The sequence below is a fragment of the Seriola dumerili genome, unplaced genomic scaffold (assembly GCF_002260705.1).
Source record: "Seriola dumerili isolate Sdu_G_001 unplaced genomic scaffold, Sdu_1.0 BDQW01000800.1, whole genome shotgun sequence".
In the NCBI taxonomy this organism is placed as follows: Eukaryota; Metazoa; Chordata; class Actinopteri; order Carangiformes; family Carangidae; genus Seriola; species Seriola dumerili.
The window spans coordinates 689,192-706,031 of record NW_019175055.1 but is presented as its reverse complement, the minus strand read 5'-3'; the positions used below and the strand labels follow the sequence as shown (position 1 = coordinate 706,031).

At 43.9% G+C, this 16,840-nt stretch overlaps 1 protein-coding gene across 1 annotated transcript in view; it reads left to right on the top strand.

Moving 5' to 3' along the window:
- LOC111237011 (protein SOGA1-like) overlaps positions 1–16,840 on the top strand; it is an 88,437-nt gene that overhangs the window by 47,324 nt on the left and 24,273 nt on the right. Inside the window, exons 4-7 of the mRNA XM_022765941.1 lie at positions 10,112–10,174; positions 14,573–14,740; positions 15,333–15,486; positions 16,147–16,717. Coding sequence (XP_022621662.1) covers positions 10,112–10,174; positions 14,573–14,740; positions 15,333–15,486; positions 16,147–16,717 — 956 coding nt within the window. The remainder of the gene's footprint in view (positions 1–10,111; positions 10,175–14,572; positions 14,741–15,332; positions 15,487–16,146; positions 16,718–16,840) is intronic.

Genomic DNA, 16,840 nt, shown 5'->3' with positions numbered 1-16,840 from the left:
ACAAAAACACACACACTCGTCGTCCTTTCAGTCTGTTCAGCTTCCAGCAACCACAACAAACACACACTTCTTCTGTACACACTTACATATAACACACACACACACACACACACACACACACACACACACACACACACACATTTCCTGATTGTGGAAACAAAAATATGCACACAGTCAAACAAACATTAACCACACACACACACACACACACACACACACACACACACACATGAATAATTCAGATCAATACGAAGCGTTCAGGTTGTACTTGAAGGGCTGTTCATTTGCGCAAGGTCACCTACTGACACACTGTCTTAATAAGCAGAGTGTCTGAGACACACACAGAGACACACACACACACACACACACACACACACACACACACACACACACACACACACACACATTGGCAGACAGACACACAAGCTTTTCTCTAATGGAAGTGACTGGAAGTGAACAGAGCTTCTGGTAACAAAGAACAACAAATCCTCCTTCCCCTCCTCTTCTCCTTCTCTCGTCTCCTCTCCTCTCTTGTTTCCTCCCCTCTCCTCTCCTTCTCTCATCTCCTCGTCACCTCTCCTTGTTTCCTCTTTTCTCCTCTTCTCTTCTCTTGTTTCCTCATTTCCTCTCCTCCTTCCATCCGTCCTTGTAGCCCTCCTTGCTTCTTGATGCTTTGTTTGCTTATTTCAGTCTGTGTGTGTGTGTGTGTGTGTGTGGGTGTGTGTGTGTGTGTGTGTGTGTGTGTGTGTGTGTGTGTGAAGAGCCAAAGTAAACAGAGGAGGAGTAGGCTGCCTTTGTCTTTTTTTTTTTAAAGCAGCCTGTTGTAGTCTTGATTACTTATTGGACGAGACAGAGAGAGAGAGAGAGAGTGCGAGGAGGGAAAGTGTAGCGTCTTTTCAGACGTGTAGTAGCCTATCATATCCATCCTGTATCGGCGTGGCAGCGCTTTGTTGCCGTGCTAATGCTATGCTAATGGTATGGTAATTGACCATTCACTCTCTTGGCTTTAGCTCCACACCGACACATGCAAACGGCTGTGAACTGAATCTCTGTTGTGTGACATCACGTCAGCATTCACTGAAAATACTTTTAGAAACATTTAGAAACACGCCGGCCTCTGAATGCCCCCCTATTTACCTATTAAAATGAGCCTAAACACAAATGAATCAGAAAACAGAGAGTGTGTGTGTGTGTGTGTGTGTGTCTGCTGCTGGGACACATCAGGTTAGCTTCAGATGATTTGGGAGGAAGCAGGAGCTAAGTCAGAGAGCAGCGTTCAGGATCATTTGTACATCACGGCGGAGAATTTTCATTAAGCCTGTGGCAGATTGATTAACGCCAATTTTTGACTGGAAAATCCATCTGAAGAGAAGGTGACGAAGACGTGTGTTCATTCAGCTGTGGGGAAAAAAAATAAGAAAAGAAAAAGAGCTGGATATATAAACATACCATGCACCGTTTCCCGCTCATAAGTTAGTATTGATAAACGCAGAATGTGTTGACCATGTGAACGCGCGGTTTTCTGAAGAAATCCAAGTTACAGTGAAAATATAAAATAAGCCGAGACAAGAAAGGCAGAAATAATTGTGTTTGTGCTCAATCATTTAATATCTTTATTGTGAGTGAATCTGTAACGGTTTCATACTGTTTGAATGAAGGACGTAGGTTTGCATATGGACGATAGGGACATGTCCCTAACAACATTTACATGTCCTGTTTGGATTGAATCATATTAGATCACTGTGTCTTCCCAGAGGTCACGTCTCCAAGACAACAAGATTTAAACATGCTAGCATCTGACTGGCTAAGAGGGTCGGGACTGTCCGGAGGCTCGGGTCGAAAATAAAAATTGTCGCCATCTTTTTTCTTTTCTTTTTTTTTGTATAATTCATTAACGGTCGAAGGCAACTTGTACCAGTGAGATTAATCCATTGCAGTGGCTCAACAGTGACAGAGAGTCTGAGGATTGCACTGTTAAATGTCAGTAAGGGCGGGAACAGCTGATGACGCACGGCGAAAATCCTCTGTAGACCAGACCGTCTCACTTGGATTCGGCCTTCACGGTCTACGACGGGCCGCACCTTCTGATGTTAAGATTTGAAGAAAATAAAAGTCATTAATTCGATTATTTTCTAGTATGAAAATCAATCATCACACTCTGAAAGTTTAAACTCCACATCAATGTTCATCAGTGTGACACTGATAGTTTAGATGTCATGCAGACTTGACGTGTTACACAACCCAGAAAATGTCAAGACTCTGCTGATGGATTATCAAACCATTCAGCTGACATGAAAGGAAACTACACGGTGGTTCTGAGTATCTACGACAGAGCAGCTTTGTGTGGAGGGTAGTTCAGGTAAAGTGGAGCGCGCTTGATTTGATTTGTAGAGTAAAGACTAATAAAGCCTCTGGTATGGTCCTTTATGATCAGCAGCAATGGATTTATTTCATTTAAAGTCCTGGATCCAGGTTTTATCATCAACATCACAGCAGACAAAGAGGCTTCATGTTGGAAGCGCTGACGCTAAATTGGCTGTTTATTTCCTAATCCGGCGCTCGCGGGGTGTCATCATGTCACAAAATGTGTGGAAACGGCGCGAGTGTGTCGTAATGAGCCGAGCAGACGGGGGTTATGGGAAAACGCCGGTGTTGCTTTCGCCTTATCTGCTCTGCTCCGTTGTTCTGTGAGCTGCTTCCCTCTGCCTGCAGACAGCCGGAGAGAGCTGCTTAACGCTGCATTTACATCCCAGGAATTCAGTCAACGCTGTTATCAAGTGTGACTAAATAGAAATATGATGTTAGCCTCAGCTCACAATGTTCAATCCATTTGTATTTTTACATAAACAGTATTCATTTGCTTTTACTGGCTAAACGGCAGGATTTGAGCAGAAAATGTCTCTTTATTCATTTATTTTCCTTATTAAAGTCATAAGGCAACTTTAAAAAAGAAACCCAGAGAGTTAAATAACAAGACTGATTGGTTTCCTGTCCTCATTAATGAGCTGAATTAAAGATTTGCTAAAGCTAACTGTCTCTGAGCTCCGCCGCTCTGATTTGTTGTGTGTTGTTAGCAGGAGGCATAGTGCTGTTTAATTATCTCCTTCAGTCCCCAGTGTCAGTCTTCTCTTTCCCTTTGCCTCCATACATCCTTATCTGACACACACACACACACACACACACACACACACACACACACACACAGGTTATGCAACCCATTGTGTGCTGTGTTGTGTAGACTTTTCCTTGAGTGTGTGTGTGTGTGTGGTGGTGATGATGAGATGTGAGTGTCCTGTTCTTTCAGGCTGAGACTGGCCCATCGCCTGCGAGTGTGTGTGTGTGTGTGTGTGTGTGTGTGTGTGTGTGTGTGTGTGTGTGTGTGTCTCTGTTGCAGCATGCACTTCAAATAAATCAATTTTCTCTCCAAAAACCCACACTCTCTTTCTGCACACACACACACTAAGACACACTTTCCCTCGGTATTCGAGCAATCTGATCTAATTTCTGCCCTCAGAGGAAAATGTTTGCTGTAGTATTTCAGTGACTGAAAGATTCTTTCCAGACTCCACCATTTAAAAAAAACTAACTTTGACTTAAAATTAGCCTTTGCAGTGTGTTGTTTATTTTTTTTGTGCCACAAACAGACAAAGCCAAGTAAGTCAGTACTTTAGTGCAGAGCTTTAGAGCTTTTGAAATACAACAGCACCAGTAGCTCTGGCTGCTATTTCGGCTTCTTATATGAAGTCTGCATCCTAAACTTCAGCGCGTCCGTGTCCAGGAAAAAACGTGACTTTGTTGTGAGCAGCCACTTGAGATGCATGGCGGTGTCACTGCGAGGCAAAAGGCCACAGCTGTGTCCCAAACTAACTGTCCGCTGCACCTGTCAGGAGCCGAGAAACCAGAGAAATGTCACAGGAAAACGTCACGGCAGGAGGTTTTCATGTGGAGGGATCGTCCTACAAACATCTGCCTAGAAATACTAAGAAGGAAAGTTGCATCTTATTTGATTTGTACACAAACAGCATCTGGCAACCTTCGCTAACGGCGCTACAGGCTGCAGAACAGAGGCGGATGGATACAGTTAAACAAATAGAGGAAATAGTTCCAGCGTGTAACGCCCCCTATAGTCACATTGTTATTTTTGCCTTTCAGATTATTTAAGACAAGAACAATCAAGATGTAATGTGTTCATTAGTGAGCTTTGGACATCGATCTTTAGGCTAAGCTAGGTTAGCATCCTGGCTTCAGCTCGATACTTAAAACAGGACTCCACAGATTTAGCGTAGCACTCCTCTAACATTGGTGGAGTTCCCCTTTAACACAAGGACACAGGAGTGGTGTCGAGCTTCTCATAAAGAGACTGTCCTCCTGTAAAAAAAACAAGCCCTTAGGTGTTTTGTTGCTAGGCGACATCTAGTGGTCGCAGTAACGATGACAGGAGGGAAGGGAAAAGTGTCGGTGACGTAGTTTAAAGAGAGACTAAGTCCACGTCAGGTGGAGGTGGTGGTGGATGGATGGGTCAACAAAACGCAGGAATAGGAGGGCGGTGTTCGATTCCCACGTGAAAGCAGCTGTTTATATCGTAACCATGGCAACAAAGACTGTCTAATGTTGAGGAACTACTTATTTTAACCCAAATCACCAACTTTGCTCTAAACCTGACCGTTATTAACCACGCTGCCGCTGTAGGGGGCGCTATTTCAGGAGACACTCCTATAGGTCGTATCAGAGCGTTGTTCAGGTTGGAGGTGTTTTTAAATGATTTTTCTTTTATTGTTTTTCTTTCATCTCATGTTTTTATGTATTTCTTAAATGTTTTTACTGTACAGCACCTTGTAACATTGGTTCGGAAGGTGCTCTATAAATACAGATTTACCTGTATTTATTCACAGGTTTGATCCCCACAGCAGCACCATGTGTCCTGTTCAGTGGTTTTCACCTGGTGGGAAAGTCGGCTTCAATCATGAATCAAAATTAAATAAATAAATAAAAGATTATATCTAGTAGATAGGACCTTTCTATAGAAAGTGTGTCAGACTGCTTCACAAGACAATAAAGACAGAAAATGAGCCCAATAAAAAACAGTCAAAGGTCCCTGAGCTTGTAAACAGAAAAGTACCAGAGTGAGTGGGACTCATACACTTATAATCCGTTCCTGCGCAGTAGTCCTCTCCTCTCCTCCGTGTCAGGATTTAACGCCTGGTTGGTTCAGGTGAGTCTGTTCACTGAGATCAGATCTGACCTCTTCTGCTGCTTCCTCCCATTCTCACAGAGCAATCTCATCTACTGTCAGTTCACCTGTGTGACGGGCCGTAACCCGACCAGGCTGTTAAAACCATTTCCATTTTGAAACCACATCAGCGCACTGTAAAAAAAAAGAAAAGAAAAAAAAAAAAGCAGTGACATCTCAGTCCAGCAGTTTTGAATATTCACCGGCCGACACTGTTTTCATTCCTCTGTGTCTATTTTCAGCTGTTTGAATTAACTTCATGACATTTTTCTAAGAATATTTCACGCTGTGCTGCCTTTAATCTGAGTTTCAACATTGTTTAATGTATTTAGTCTTCGCTCTCTGTTCCCACTTTCTCGACCTTGCAGAGGTCGTATCCAGAGTTTCAACATTAGTTTGTTCAGTTTCTTCGTGTCTCTCATATTTCCCTGTCCCTCTCTGGCCTCCGCGTCCCGTCCTCCTCCTCCAGACTTTCCTAACCTTCCTCGGGGGGTTTCATCAGGTCTCTCAGTGTGTTTAATCCCGCCCTGCTCTGTAGCCTGATTGTCACGGCTGGTGGAGCTGCAGATCAGATTGGACTGGAAGGAGGGAGAGTTCACACTGCTGTGCCTCCTCATCCATGACGGAGGAATGACAACATCTCTCTCTCTCCCTTTCACTCTCCCTGTTTTCCCACTCTGCCTTCACTGTTGTTATATGTCCCTCGTTCTTTTTCTCACTGTCAGTGACCATCTCTCCCTCTTTTCCTCTCTCTGTCCTGATCGGTTTCCGTCCATCCACCAGTTCAGTCAGGCAAAGGAGGGCTTGGCATGCATTCCTGTCTTTGAAAATCCATCTGCCTCTCTCTCTCTTTTACTGTCTCCTTCTGTCTTTTCATCCCTTTCCCCACTCTTTTATAAAAACCCATTCATCTCCCCTTGTATTTCACCATCTCTCCTGTATACACTCAACAGAACAATCAGTGCAGTTAATGTAAAATATGGTGAAATATTACCTAAGAAAAAGCTTAGCAGCAGAGGACACAGCCAGGAGCTGTTAAATATGTTATCAGATGACATGGAAGTCAACCTGCTATCTTATCTGCAGTGTAACTGTAGCCCTGCAGGCTCAGAAACATGAGAACCAGGCCCTGAGCACAGTTTGTGTGTGTGTGTGTGTGTGTGTATGTGTGTATGTGTGTGTGTGTGTGTGTGTGTGTGGTTTTTCATCATAAATAATGAACATTTCCAAGCATGGTTTTGTAAAAGTGAGAATCATCAGTTTTGTGCCAGAAAAATAATAAGAAAAAATAACTTATAGCTTTCTAGAAATATAACTGAGCCACAGGAGCAGGGTTGCAATTAAGGCGAGGATTGAGAGAGAATCTGACCCCCCCTGATTAAAACCCGGGAACACCCCCCGCCCCACCCCAAAAAAACAAAAAACAAAAAAGAGGTACAAACAACAGATTGGGAGGCGTTTAAACATTGATATATCCTACTTGCCTGTAATTGTAAATATTACAATATATTTCCGACATTCATGGCTGGAGGAATCTTGTAATACGATTTCAGACACCCCTGAAGTGGACCGTACCATTTCTTAACGTTGCGTCTGTCTGCCTGCGTCACTCCGTCAGTGGCTCCGTCCTCCCGTCCGTGCGTCACACAAGCTAGCGTAAGGAAATGTAAGTAGCAGGAGCTAATTATACAGCTGGTTCAATACACTTCACTTTCTTATCATCGGAGTTTCTGAATCAGATTGTGTCAAGTATCTATAAGTGAACGCTAATGTTAGCTAGTTTCTAACTTTATCCTTAAGTTACAGTTTTAGCTAACTATTATTAGCTAGCTCATAGCGCGCCCTTTCATTTCCGGTGGGGAAATACAGAGAAGCTGCATCACACTGCCATCTCTGCCCACACAGGCCCGCCCCAATTAGTGACGTAAGAGCACCTCTTTGGAGGTACTCTTACATCACTTACCCTCTCATAGTAACTATCTATTACTATTTTTATCCCACAAAGGCTTTTGTGTTGAACAGGCACAAACTCAAACAATCATTTGGCAGATCAAGCAACTTTTTCTTCTTGCTGGTTCAGGAATCACTCACACAAAAAGAAGCTAGGTGTCATATTATGAGCTCAAGAGTTTAGCATGAATTGATCTCCCATCTTTTTCCATCCTTTTCCACCCCCTCCTCTCTGCAACTGAACGCCGCTCAGCTGAAAGCCTGATCCAATAGTTCTGTTCGACCTCCAGCCAGAATCATTGTTTCCATTATCAGGCCGGCTCATTGATCAGTGAGTTTAGAGCCATTAACGGACTGTTTGCCCCCTGATAGACTGATCTTAATGTGGGTTAGGACACCGAGACAGGGAGGGAGGGACAAGAGGGGAGGAAGGACAGCGGGAGATGAAAAATTAAAAGGTCGGGAAAACAGCCCAAAGAGTGATGAAGAGATGAGAGGGAGGGGAGGAAGCAAGGGAGGGCAGAGAGGATGAAAGGATAGAAAGAGTCGAGGGAGGGAGAGAGGAAGGGAGGGATGGGGGGTGAAAATAGTGACAGAGACAGAGTTGTGGAAAGAATCGGACAAATAAGCAAATGCCCTTGATGCTGATGCTGCAACTGCAACTCCACCTGGACCTGAGAGGATTATTTAAAACGTCCTCAGAGCTTCAAGGTTTCAGTGTTTTAACCATTTCACTTTATATTTTGGCAAAAGACAATTTAAGTATTATTCATTTATGTTTTTCCTGTGCTCCTTTCTCACCTTTCTCCTCCATCCATCCCTCCATTTCTTTCTTTTGTTGCCGGCGGTTCGTTGCAGAGAGACTAGCTTGTTTCCATGGAAACGGACTGAGCCAGATGAGCTTAGTTACTTGCGCTGCAGCGTCTGTCCCAACTCACACACTGTTTGCGTGTGTGTGTGTGTGTGTGTGTGTGTGTGAGAGTGTGTGTGTGATTGGTCGTAGCTCTAAAGAGAAGGAAGGATCATGATTTATGAGAGCCTAATGCACTGGGCAGACACTTGGATGAACAGAGGCTTGTGTGTGTGTGTGTGTGTGTGTGTGTGTGTGTGGATTCATTATTAGCGATGCAACCCAGCTCTTCTATCGTGTCATTAGCTCTTTTGTTTTTCTGTTTTTGTCCCTACTTTGCTGTTTTTCTTTCTTCTCATATTTCCCGTTACATCTCTGTCTCTTTTTCTCCGTCTCTGTTCATACCACCACTGCCCAGCTGTAATTCTACGCTCTTATCAGTCTCTCTGCGGTAATTAAAATCACCATGGGAATGATCTGCATCACCATAGCAATGACATCTGGGTCTCAGCGCGGGAGGGAGAGGAGCTGTGTCGTACGATATCCTGACTGTCTGTCAGCCGTGAAGCTGGAAATTCAGGATGGAAATAGTTCAGAATATTCATGTGTTTAATGGTGATTATCATCACGACATCACTGATTGAAAGCATATTTTTACAAAAATGTAAACAGCTTGTCCTCATACAGGAAGCTTGACATTTTGGGAAATAGGCTAATTGGCTTTCCTGCTGAGAGCTAGATGAAAAGATCAATAGACATAAGACCCTCTGACAGTTTTGCCAAGAGACAATTAGTTTAGCTCACAGAGTCGTTGGAGGTGCCAGACGATCTGAGGGTGATGTAAAGAGTCCTGGAAGTCACTGCCACCGGCCAGAAAGGTGTTTTAATCGAGCACATAAAGGCATGTTGGGAAACGGGTGAGAGCTGTCAGGATTGTTAGTGTTGCCTTCAATGTCCTGAAAACTTTCAAAATGGCCTCAAATACACCGGAAAAAGGTTTAAAAAGTGCAACACACTGCTGAGCAGCAGGTTAGGGAGGTAGTGACAGGTGTGAAAAGACACTCAGGTTTGTTTTTGTGGAACAGCTATAATGGTGAAAGCTCTTGATCATGTCCTCGTCATTTTACCAGAGGTGGACAGTAACAAACTACATTTATTTGAGGATTGTACTTCAGTATATTTTTCAGTATCTGTTCTTTACTTGAGTATTTTTTTTTTTTTTTTTTTTTTTAGAAACTTTTGACTTTTGACTCCACTACATTTCTATGAAGTGCTCTTACTTTGAAACAGCTTTTAGGCAGAGGGATGAATTTTATTTTATTTTGAAAAATGTCATGTTTGCACCTGTCAGTGTCCTAACGATGGCGACGTTAGATAAAGATGAGGCAGAGGATTCTTCACAGGGACCATGCTCTGATCTGACGTCTGTGTTTGAAGGTTTAGAAATAAATAAAGATTCATTTAGTTTGAAATGTTTGCTGCATTCACCACGACCAGACTTCATCACTGACTAAAAACAATAAGAAATACTAATGATGGCTGTCCTGTTGTCGATTCAGTTGGTTTTATGTCCATGTCAACAGTCTTTGTATCATATCCCACAGTCGTTTTAATGTACAGGTTCAACAGTCAGTCAGTCAGTCAGCAGGTTGTTTCAGACTCATTAGTTTCTGTAAATGTGGAACAATACAACGATGAGTTGACATAAAAAATTTTTTTACTTTTGAATACTTCAGTATTTTTAAAACCCAGTACTCCAGTACTTTAACTCCAGTCAAAGTATTGTATTGTAGTATTTGACGCGGAGGATTTAAACTCTGACTTTATCCACCTCTGGATTTTAGGAAGAAACAACTTCAGCTCTGTGTTATTTTTTAAAATTTTAAATGAAAATCAAGGACACGTGCAAATATCTGCACACATGGGAATTTATTGATCTGGAAAATGATGAAAAATTAGGACATGCCCCCCCCCACTGTTTTGTTTCTGACTGAACACATTCGTCTCTTTGAAACACAAGCTGTCAATGATGGTGTCACACCTCACTAACGAGACTCTGTGTGTGTGTGTGTCTGTTGCAGAACTCCCAGAAGAAAAGAGGAGCACGACCCAACAACAAACCTGACAAGAAGCTCGGTCCGCAGGTAACACACACACATACACACACACACACACACACACACACACAATGCCACAGAGCGATAGAGGGCTACATAACGATATCATGAATAACAAATAGCTGAGTGTGTTGAGTTGAAACACCTGCAGGACAAGATGGAGGGAAGCAGAAGAGCAGAGAAACACAATAGAGATAAATAGAAAAGGCTGGAGAGAGAGAGACAGGGAGAGAAAACAACTGACATCAATATTACAGTCAATACCAAGGTTTCTCTGCGTTATTGATTGGTAATTTACATTGTCTGTCAATTAGTTTTAAATCCACTGAGTGTTTTTTCTTGCTGCCTAAAGGTTATTTAGATTCTTAACAACTGGCTTTAAAAGGCTGTAAACCAGTTTCTCTATAGTCATATGCACACACACACACACACACACACACGGATACAGTCAAACTGGAACATCACATTTTCAGTGCAGTCTTTTTATGGCGTCGCCTGAGGCGGCTCTCGCCTCTCCTGATATCTACCTGCATGTGCTGCAGGTGAACTGTTCCTGTTGTTCCCTCCTGTGTTTCAGCGTGGAGCGGGTCACTGCAGCCTGCACAGTGTTCCAATGAGGAACTCTATCTGACGTGATAAAGCATTTCCTACAGCATTTTCCACCTAATAAAATCCCCCCACAGCTACAGCACTACAATTCAGTCCAATTAAAGACAAATGTAAGAAGAGTTATTATCATTTAATTTGTTCGAGGCAGGATGAAGATTTTTAATCCTCCACACCGGCGGCAGTCAGAGCAGCCGTATTGTTTTCAGGTCGTCCGTACGTCCATCTCCTTCTCATGCACATGATATCTCAGTTACACCTTGATGGATCTTCTTCAAATTTGGCACAAACGTTCATGTGGACTCAAAGATGAACTGTTTAGACTTCGGTGGTCAAAGGTCAAAGGTCATGGTGATCTCAGAAAACACTTCACACAGCAATTATGACAAAATTTCACACCAAACTAGTCTGAGAGGCGGAGGGATACAACCACGAGGAGGTGATTCGAGTTTTAATCTCGCAGCCAAAAGGAATCGTAGAATAATAGAACAGTTATGGCAGACTGCGTCTTCCTGCAGTAGATCTGAAAATACAGTGAGGAGGATCAGATCCAATAAAATCTAATTAATAAATTAATGACAAAAAAAGAGTCATTTATATGATGTAAGCAGGAAAATGAAAACATTATTGACTTATCAGTTAAGACCAGAGCGTCCCTGCTGCTTCTGTCGGGTGACTCTCATTAAAGTACAGAGTTAATTATCACCTTTTTTTTGTAGATTCTCCCTAAATCAGCCGTTTTATTCTTTTGTTTTCTGTTTCAAACACAGACTGAGTTCAGAATCGACATATTAAGTTTGTCCGGAGCCGCGACCACAACCGTCATGTCAGAAATGTCACATGTCGGATCATTCGGATGTGTTTCTGCCTCACAGCTCATGACTGTCTCTCTCTCTCTCTGTTGTCTATGACCTATTTCCTCTGGGGATCACACTCTATCTGTCCAAACAAGCCGCACGCAGTTGGGAGCAGATAGAGCAGCACTTCCTGTGCTCCCTCTCATCTTCACCACATCTCTCCCTCTTTTTTCTGGCCTCCATCTTGTCCTGCAGGTGTTTGTGCTCAGTGTGATTCTTGCATGCCGAGTATTTGTTTATGTTTGGTCCTCAACGTCACCCTTGATATCTCGACCTCCTCTTTATTGTGCTTCTTCTTCTTTTCCAAAGAAGTGAGCAACTTTTTCCCCGACTTCACTTTTCCAAACTCTCCCTCCCTTCCTCTTTTTTCCAAGTCACAAAAAAAGTTCAAACAATGCTGAAATAAAACTTTACAACTCTACAACAATGTCCATAGAGATGAGGATTAAAAACCTGCAGGACTAACTTCTCCACAGAGGCTGTCTGAAGGCAGCTCCCTCACCACCGTCTCTTGCCTTGTCTTCCTCTCCAGGCCACATACCATAAATGGCTGTAAATTTGTTGGCGCTGGCCGCGCTTAATGTGGTTGGAAACGCTCCACAGGCCGTAAAACAAATACAGAGCTGCTTCTGAGGAATGGGAGCACTGGGTCACCTCAGGTCAGCAGTAGTTGCAGCTGAGTTTGGGTGTGTGTTTTTAGGGAAAGAGACACGGATGTGAAGACAATCTGTCTGTTTTTATTGAAGAGAAAGTTCTGGATTATTACGCTTGTAACCTTTTACAACTCCTTGTGTCATCCTTTGAGGTTTAAAGCTTCATAAACTGTTTCTTGTTTCTCCAGACATGTTTTAAACTCCGTAAAAAGCCTCAGACATAAAAAGTGAAAACAAAAAATCAAAAACTGGGTCTGAAGCTCGTCTCCTCTCACTTCCTGATGGAGAAATCTGGATCAGGCCTTGAGCCCCGCCCACCACCTGCTGGCTCCAGGTGGACAGGTGAAAGAGCAGAGAGCATCAAGATGGTGAGAGGAGGAAACATCAGAGAGACTCAGCCACATGTTTGAGCCTCAGTCAGACCCAGACTCAGAGGAGGAGTCTGTGGAGACCAGAACCAGAGACTAGCAGACGGGTCAGAACCGTTAGCGCAGTTAGCATCTTTTCAGAATGGTAGTTATCATCTTTTATTATTTCATGTTGTTTGTTAGCTTGTAACTGGCAGTGTCTGACACAGTGTTAGCGGTTGTGCTAATGCTAACTCTCTCTCTCTCTCTGTACTGACAAGGTTTCGGGTGTATTTAGCCCCGCCCCCCGTCCCCACAGGTTGACAGGATTGGTTCCTTAGGTTTGTGATGTATGAAACCCTGTATGTGTGTCACTGGTTCACTGCAGTTTAAGGTGGAAACACTCAGTCACGGTGATACTGCTTCCACTGCTATTATGTCGTGCAACAGTCATTTTCTCAGTCACTTGTAAACTACCATTAGTCTTACAGGTCTGTATTCTGTGTCCTAGTGAGTTAGTAAATATTAATTTCAGAGTCTGGACGACATCTGTGTGTCTCTCTTTTCCTTTGTGTGTGTTATTTGTTCATGAGGAACAAACACAACATGACTCTGACCTCAGTGTTCGGTTGCTGAAAGCTGCGAGTTAGTCAAACAGCCCTTTGTCATTATTTCTTAAGTTCAAGGCAGTTTTAAACAGAATGAAAAGCCAATTCATCGTGGTTGAGTAACTGTGGCTCGTGTTCATCTCCCTGAAAGCAGACACTTTATTGCGTCTTGTTAATTGCCAAAGATGGATGTCAAAAGGTCGGTGCGGTTTGAAAACACCAGAAAAGATTCATCACATGCTTCGTGTTCGACCTCTGATGTTGTCCAGCCGTCAGTCTGGAAGGATCTAAGGTCGCAGATTCCAAGTCGAGCAGTGGATGAAGTGATCTCACTGGTCAGCTTGTTGTGCGTGTGTGTGTGCGTGCGTGCGTGCGTGCACTGCATTTATCCATCTGTCTGCAGCTTTTACTTTCTGTGTGTCCCTGCCTGTGTCAGGTCGTCTCTTCATCTCTCTGTAACCTCTTTCCCAGGATAGACTCACTGAAGTTCCCTCCTCTCTCTCTCTCTCGCTCTCTCTCTCTCTCTCTCTCTCGCTCTCTCTCTCTCTCTGTGTCTCTTGTTTCAACCACAGGATGAGTTCATATTTAGCACGTCATATAATATCTGACACAAACGGAGGTTTAGGTCTGTTTGTTATTCCTCTGCGCCGGCGACAGTCAGAGCCATAATGTTTTCAGGTTGTCTTTCCGCTCGTCCGTCCCATTCTCGTGGACACGATATCTCAGTAACGCTTCGATGGAACTTCTTCAAATTTATCACAAACTTCGACTTCGACTCAAGGATGAACTGATTAGATTTTGGTGGCCAAAGGTCAAAGTTCAAGGTCACGGTGACTCTCACAAAACACTTTTTAACCATAACTCAAGACCAAATTTCACACAAATGGTTCATATTTTCTGACTCTGGATAAACAGGGATGTAACCTGGAACTAGTCTGAGTGGCGGAGGGATACAACCACGAGGAGGTGATTCTAGTTTGGATATAACTCATAATTACTGGTTAAAATAAGGTGATATACAAACTGCTGATCGCTCTGTATCATGAAACATGTTTATTGTCTGTGTTCCCTCTCAACATTTTCTCCTCACTCAAACAGTTCAGATCAGGGCAGCACCAGCTATTCGCATTCAGTTCATCAGTTAATTGTCTTTTTGCAAGTCTCAACAAAAAAGTAAAGAAAAAAAAGGAAAGAAATCAGATTTTAAAATTGTCGTTGATTAACTGACTAAACGACTCAGCTGTAGATGCGACGACATGTTTGTGCATTTGTCATCCTCTGTGTGTGATGCAGCAGTTTTTGTATCAGTGTCACCTCAGAGTCTCTCCTCTCTCGCTCTGTCCCGTCGCTGCAGGAGGACAGTTCAGACCTGAAGTGTCAGCTCCACTTTGCCAAAGAGGAATCAGCCCTGATGTGCAAGAAGCTGACCAAGCTGGTGAAGGACAGCGAGGCCATGAAGGAGGAGCTGGCCAAGTACAGGTCGCTGTACGGAGACGTCGACGCCACGCTCACCGTGGAGGAGGTGAGGGGAGGATAGAAAAGACCTAGATGTTCACTGTAGAGCAGTTCTATACTTCATATTCTATACAGGAACAAGACGTTTGACAAGCTGCCGGTTGTAGGGAACAAGACCCATGAAGTACGGCTCGATGTGCGGAGGTGGGAGAGTGATGAAGAATTTCATTTCACATCACTTAGAGCTGCAGAACGCAGAACCTCCAGGCTGTTACGGTCATGGCTTATAAAGTATAACCACCCTTTGTTCCCATTTTAAAACTCTATTCCCCACTTTGCCAAAAAAAAAAAAAAAGAAAAGAAAAAACGCCTGGGAAAAGTTCACAGAGGAGCGTTTGTGCTGTTTCTAGAAACTCCACAGAGCTCATTAAATCAAACCCACTTTTTGAGCCATTTCAGTAACTAGATGAACAACGGGGAGAATGTTTGTTGAAATGTTGAATTTTCAGTCACTTATGAAAACAAAGTTATCAATATAAAAAAAAGGATAGAAGCTGTTATAAACGCAAGTCAACAGCTGATTAAAGGTGTGTGAGTGAACAGGTTTTTGTCCTCTCCTTATGTCTCTGTTATGTTGTCCGTCCCCCCGCCCCCCCCAGGTTGCGGACTCCCCCCACACCCGCGAGGCGGAGATCAGAGTCCACCTGAAGCTGGTGGAGGAGGAGGCCAACCTGCTGAGTCGACGCATCGTGGAGCTGGAGGTGGAGAACCGGGGGCTCCGAGCCGAGATGGACGACATGAAGGGACCGCAAGGTAGTTTTTAACCCTCTGAAGCCCGTCCTCAAATATCACGTCGTCTTCAGAGCGTCGTCACTCCGCGATCGCTTGAGCCGGAGACATGATGTTTTTACATGTTGAACTAGAGAATCAGTTCTTTCCAACAAGCTCCTGTTTGTCTGAGTCACTAACTTCAGTTGATGAACTAATATGAAAAGTTTTAAAAGATTTGTCTGGTGCAGTGCTGTGAGTTTATCGATCGATTGTCATCACTTCACTGAATTCACTGTCAGTCGCTTGTATACCCAGACTAAACGGGAGCAGTGCTGTTTTATTGTGAGCTCAGAGTGAAGGAGAAGTTGGTCTGAGTTTATTGTTGTGACAGAAAACAGACAGAAGGATGTGAACAGTCAGAGGCTTTGGTGTTACTCATGAACAGATAAAAACCTCAAATCACCTCCAGAACAATCCAAACACGTGTGCTGCTCACCTCTGTTATAGTGTTTATTGAGTGACATATATAATTAGCTGAGGTGGAGCTGAATTAAAACACTGAGCAGTGTCATGTTCATGAAGGAGGTTTTACTGAAGGACTTGTGTATTCGACTGCATCAGTTTTAGGATGCAGCTAATTAACCTTGTTTACAATTTCTTTCTTCATTTATTTTATTGATTGTTTTTGTTGTTTTCCTCTAGATGGACCTCAGGAACTCTCTGGTGTTGGCGGCGGTCTGGGGGTGGGTCTTGGTCTCTCGGGAGGAGCCATGGTTCTTGGAGGAGGGGCTTCGTCTGAAAACGTCATGGAGCTCCAGAGACACCTCCAGTTTGTGGAGGAGGAGGCGGAGCTTCTGAGGAGGTCTCTGATCGAGATGGAGGAGCAGAACAAACTCCTGATGAACGAGATCAACCGCTACAAATCCGAACTCCCGCCGCTGACGTCCACGCTGTCGTCCAATTCGTTAACGTCTCTGACGGACGGGCTGCTCAACGACAGCCCCGTGCACTCCATACAGGAAGCGGCGGTGCTTATCAGCACGGACACCCCCGCCCAGGAGGAGGAGCTCAGGCTGGCGAGGCTTCAGATCGGAGAACTGAGCGGGAAGGTGAAGAAGCTGCAGTACGAGAACCGGGTGCTTCTGTCCAACCTGCAGCGCTGTGACCTGGCCTCCTACCACGCTCCTTCCTCCTCATCCTCCTCCTCCTCGCTGCGACTGGCTCTGGAGACGGATGCAGAGGCGGGAGACTCCGCTGAGTGCCTCCCCACCAGGTAGTTTCACTTTCCCTACAACATTCATGGGTCAAATTACTGTTAGGTCGGACCTGAGTTGGTATATGACACATCTGATCATGTGTAGTCAGGACAAAGGTTATATTTTGTAATCGGATTGGT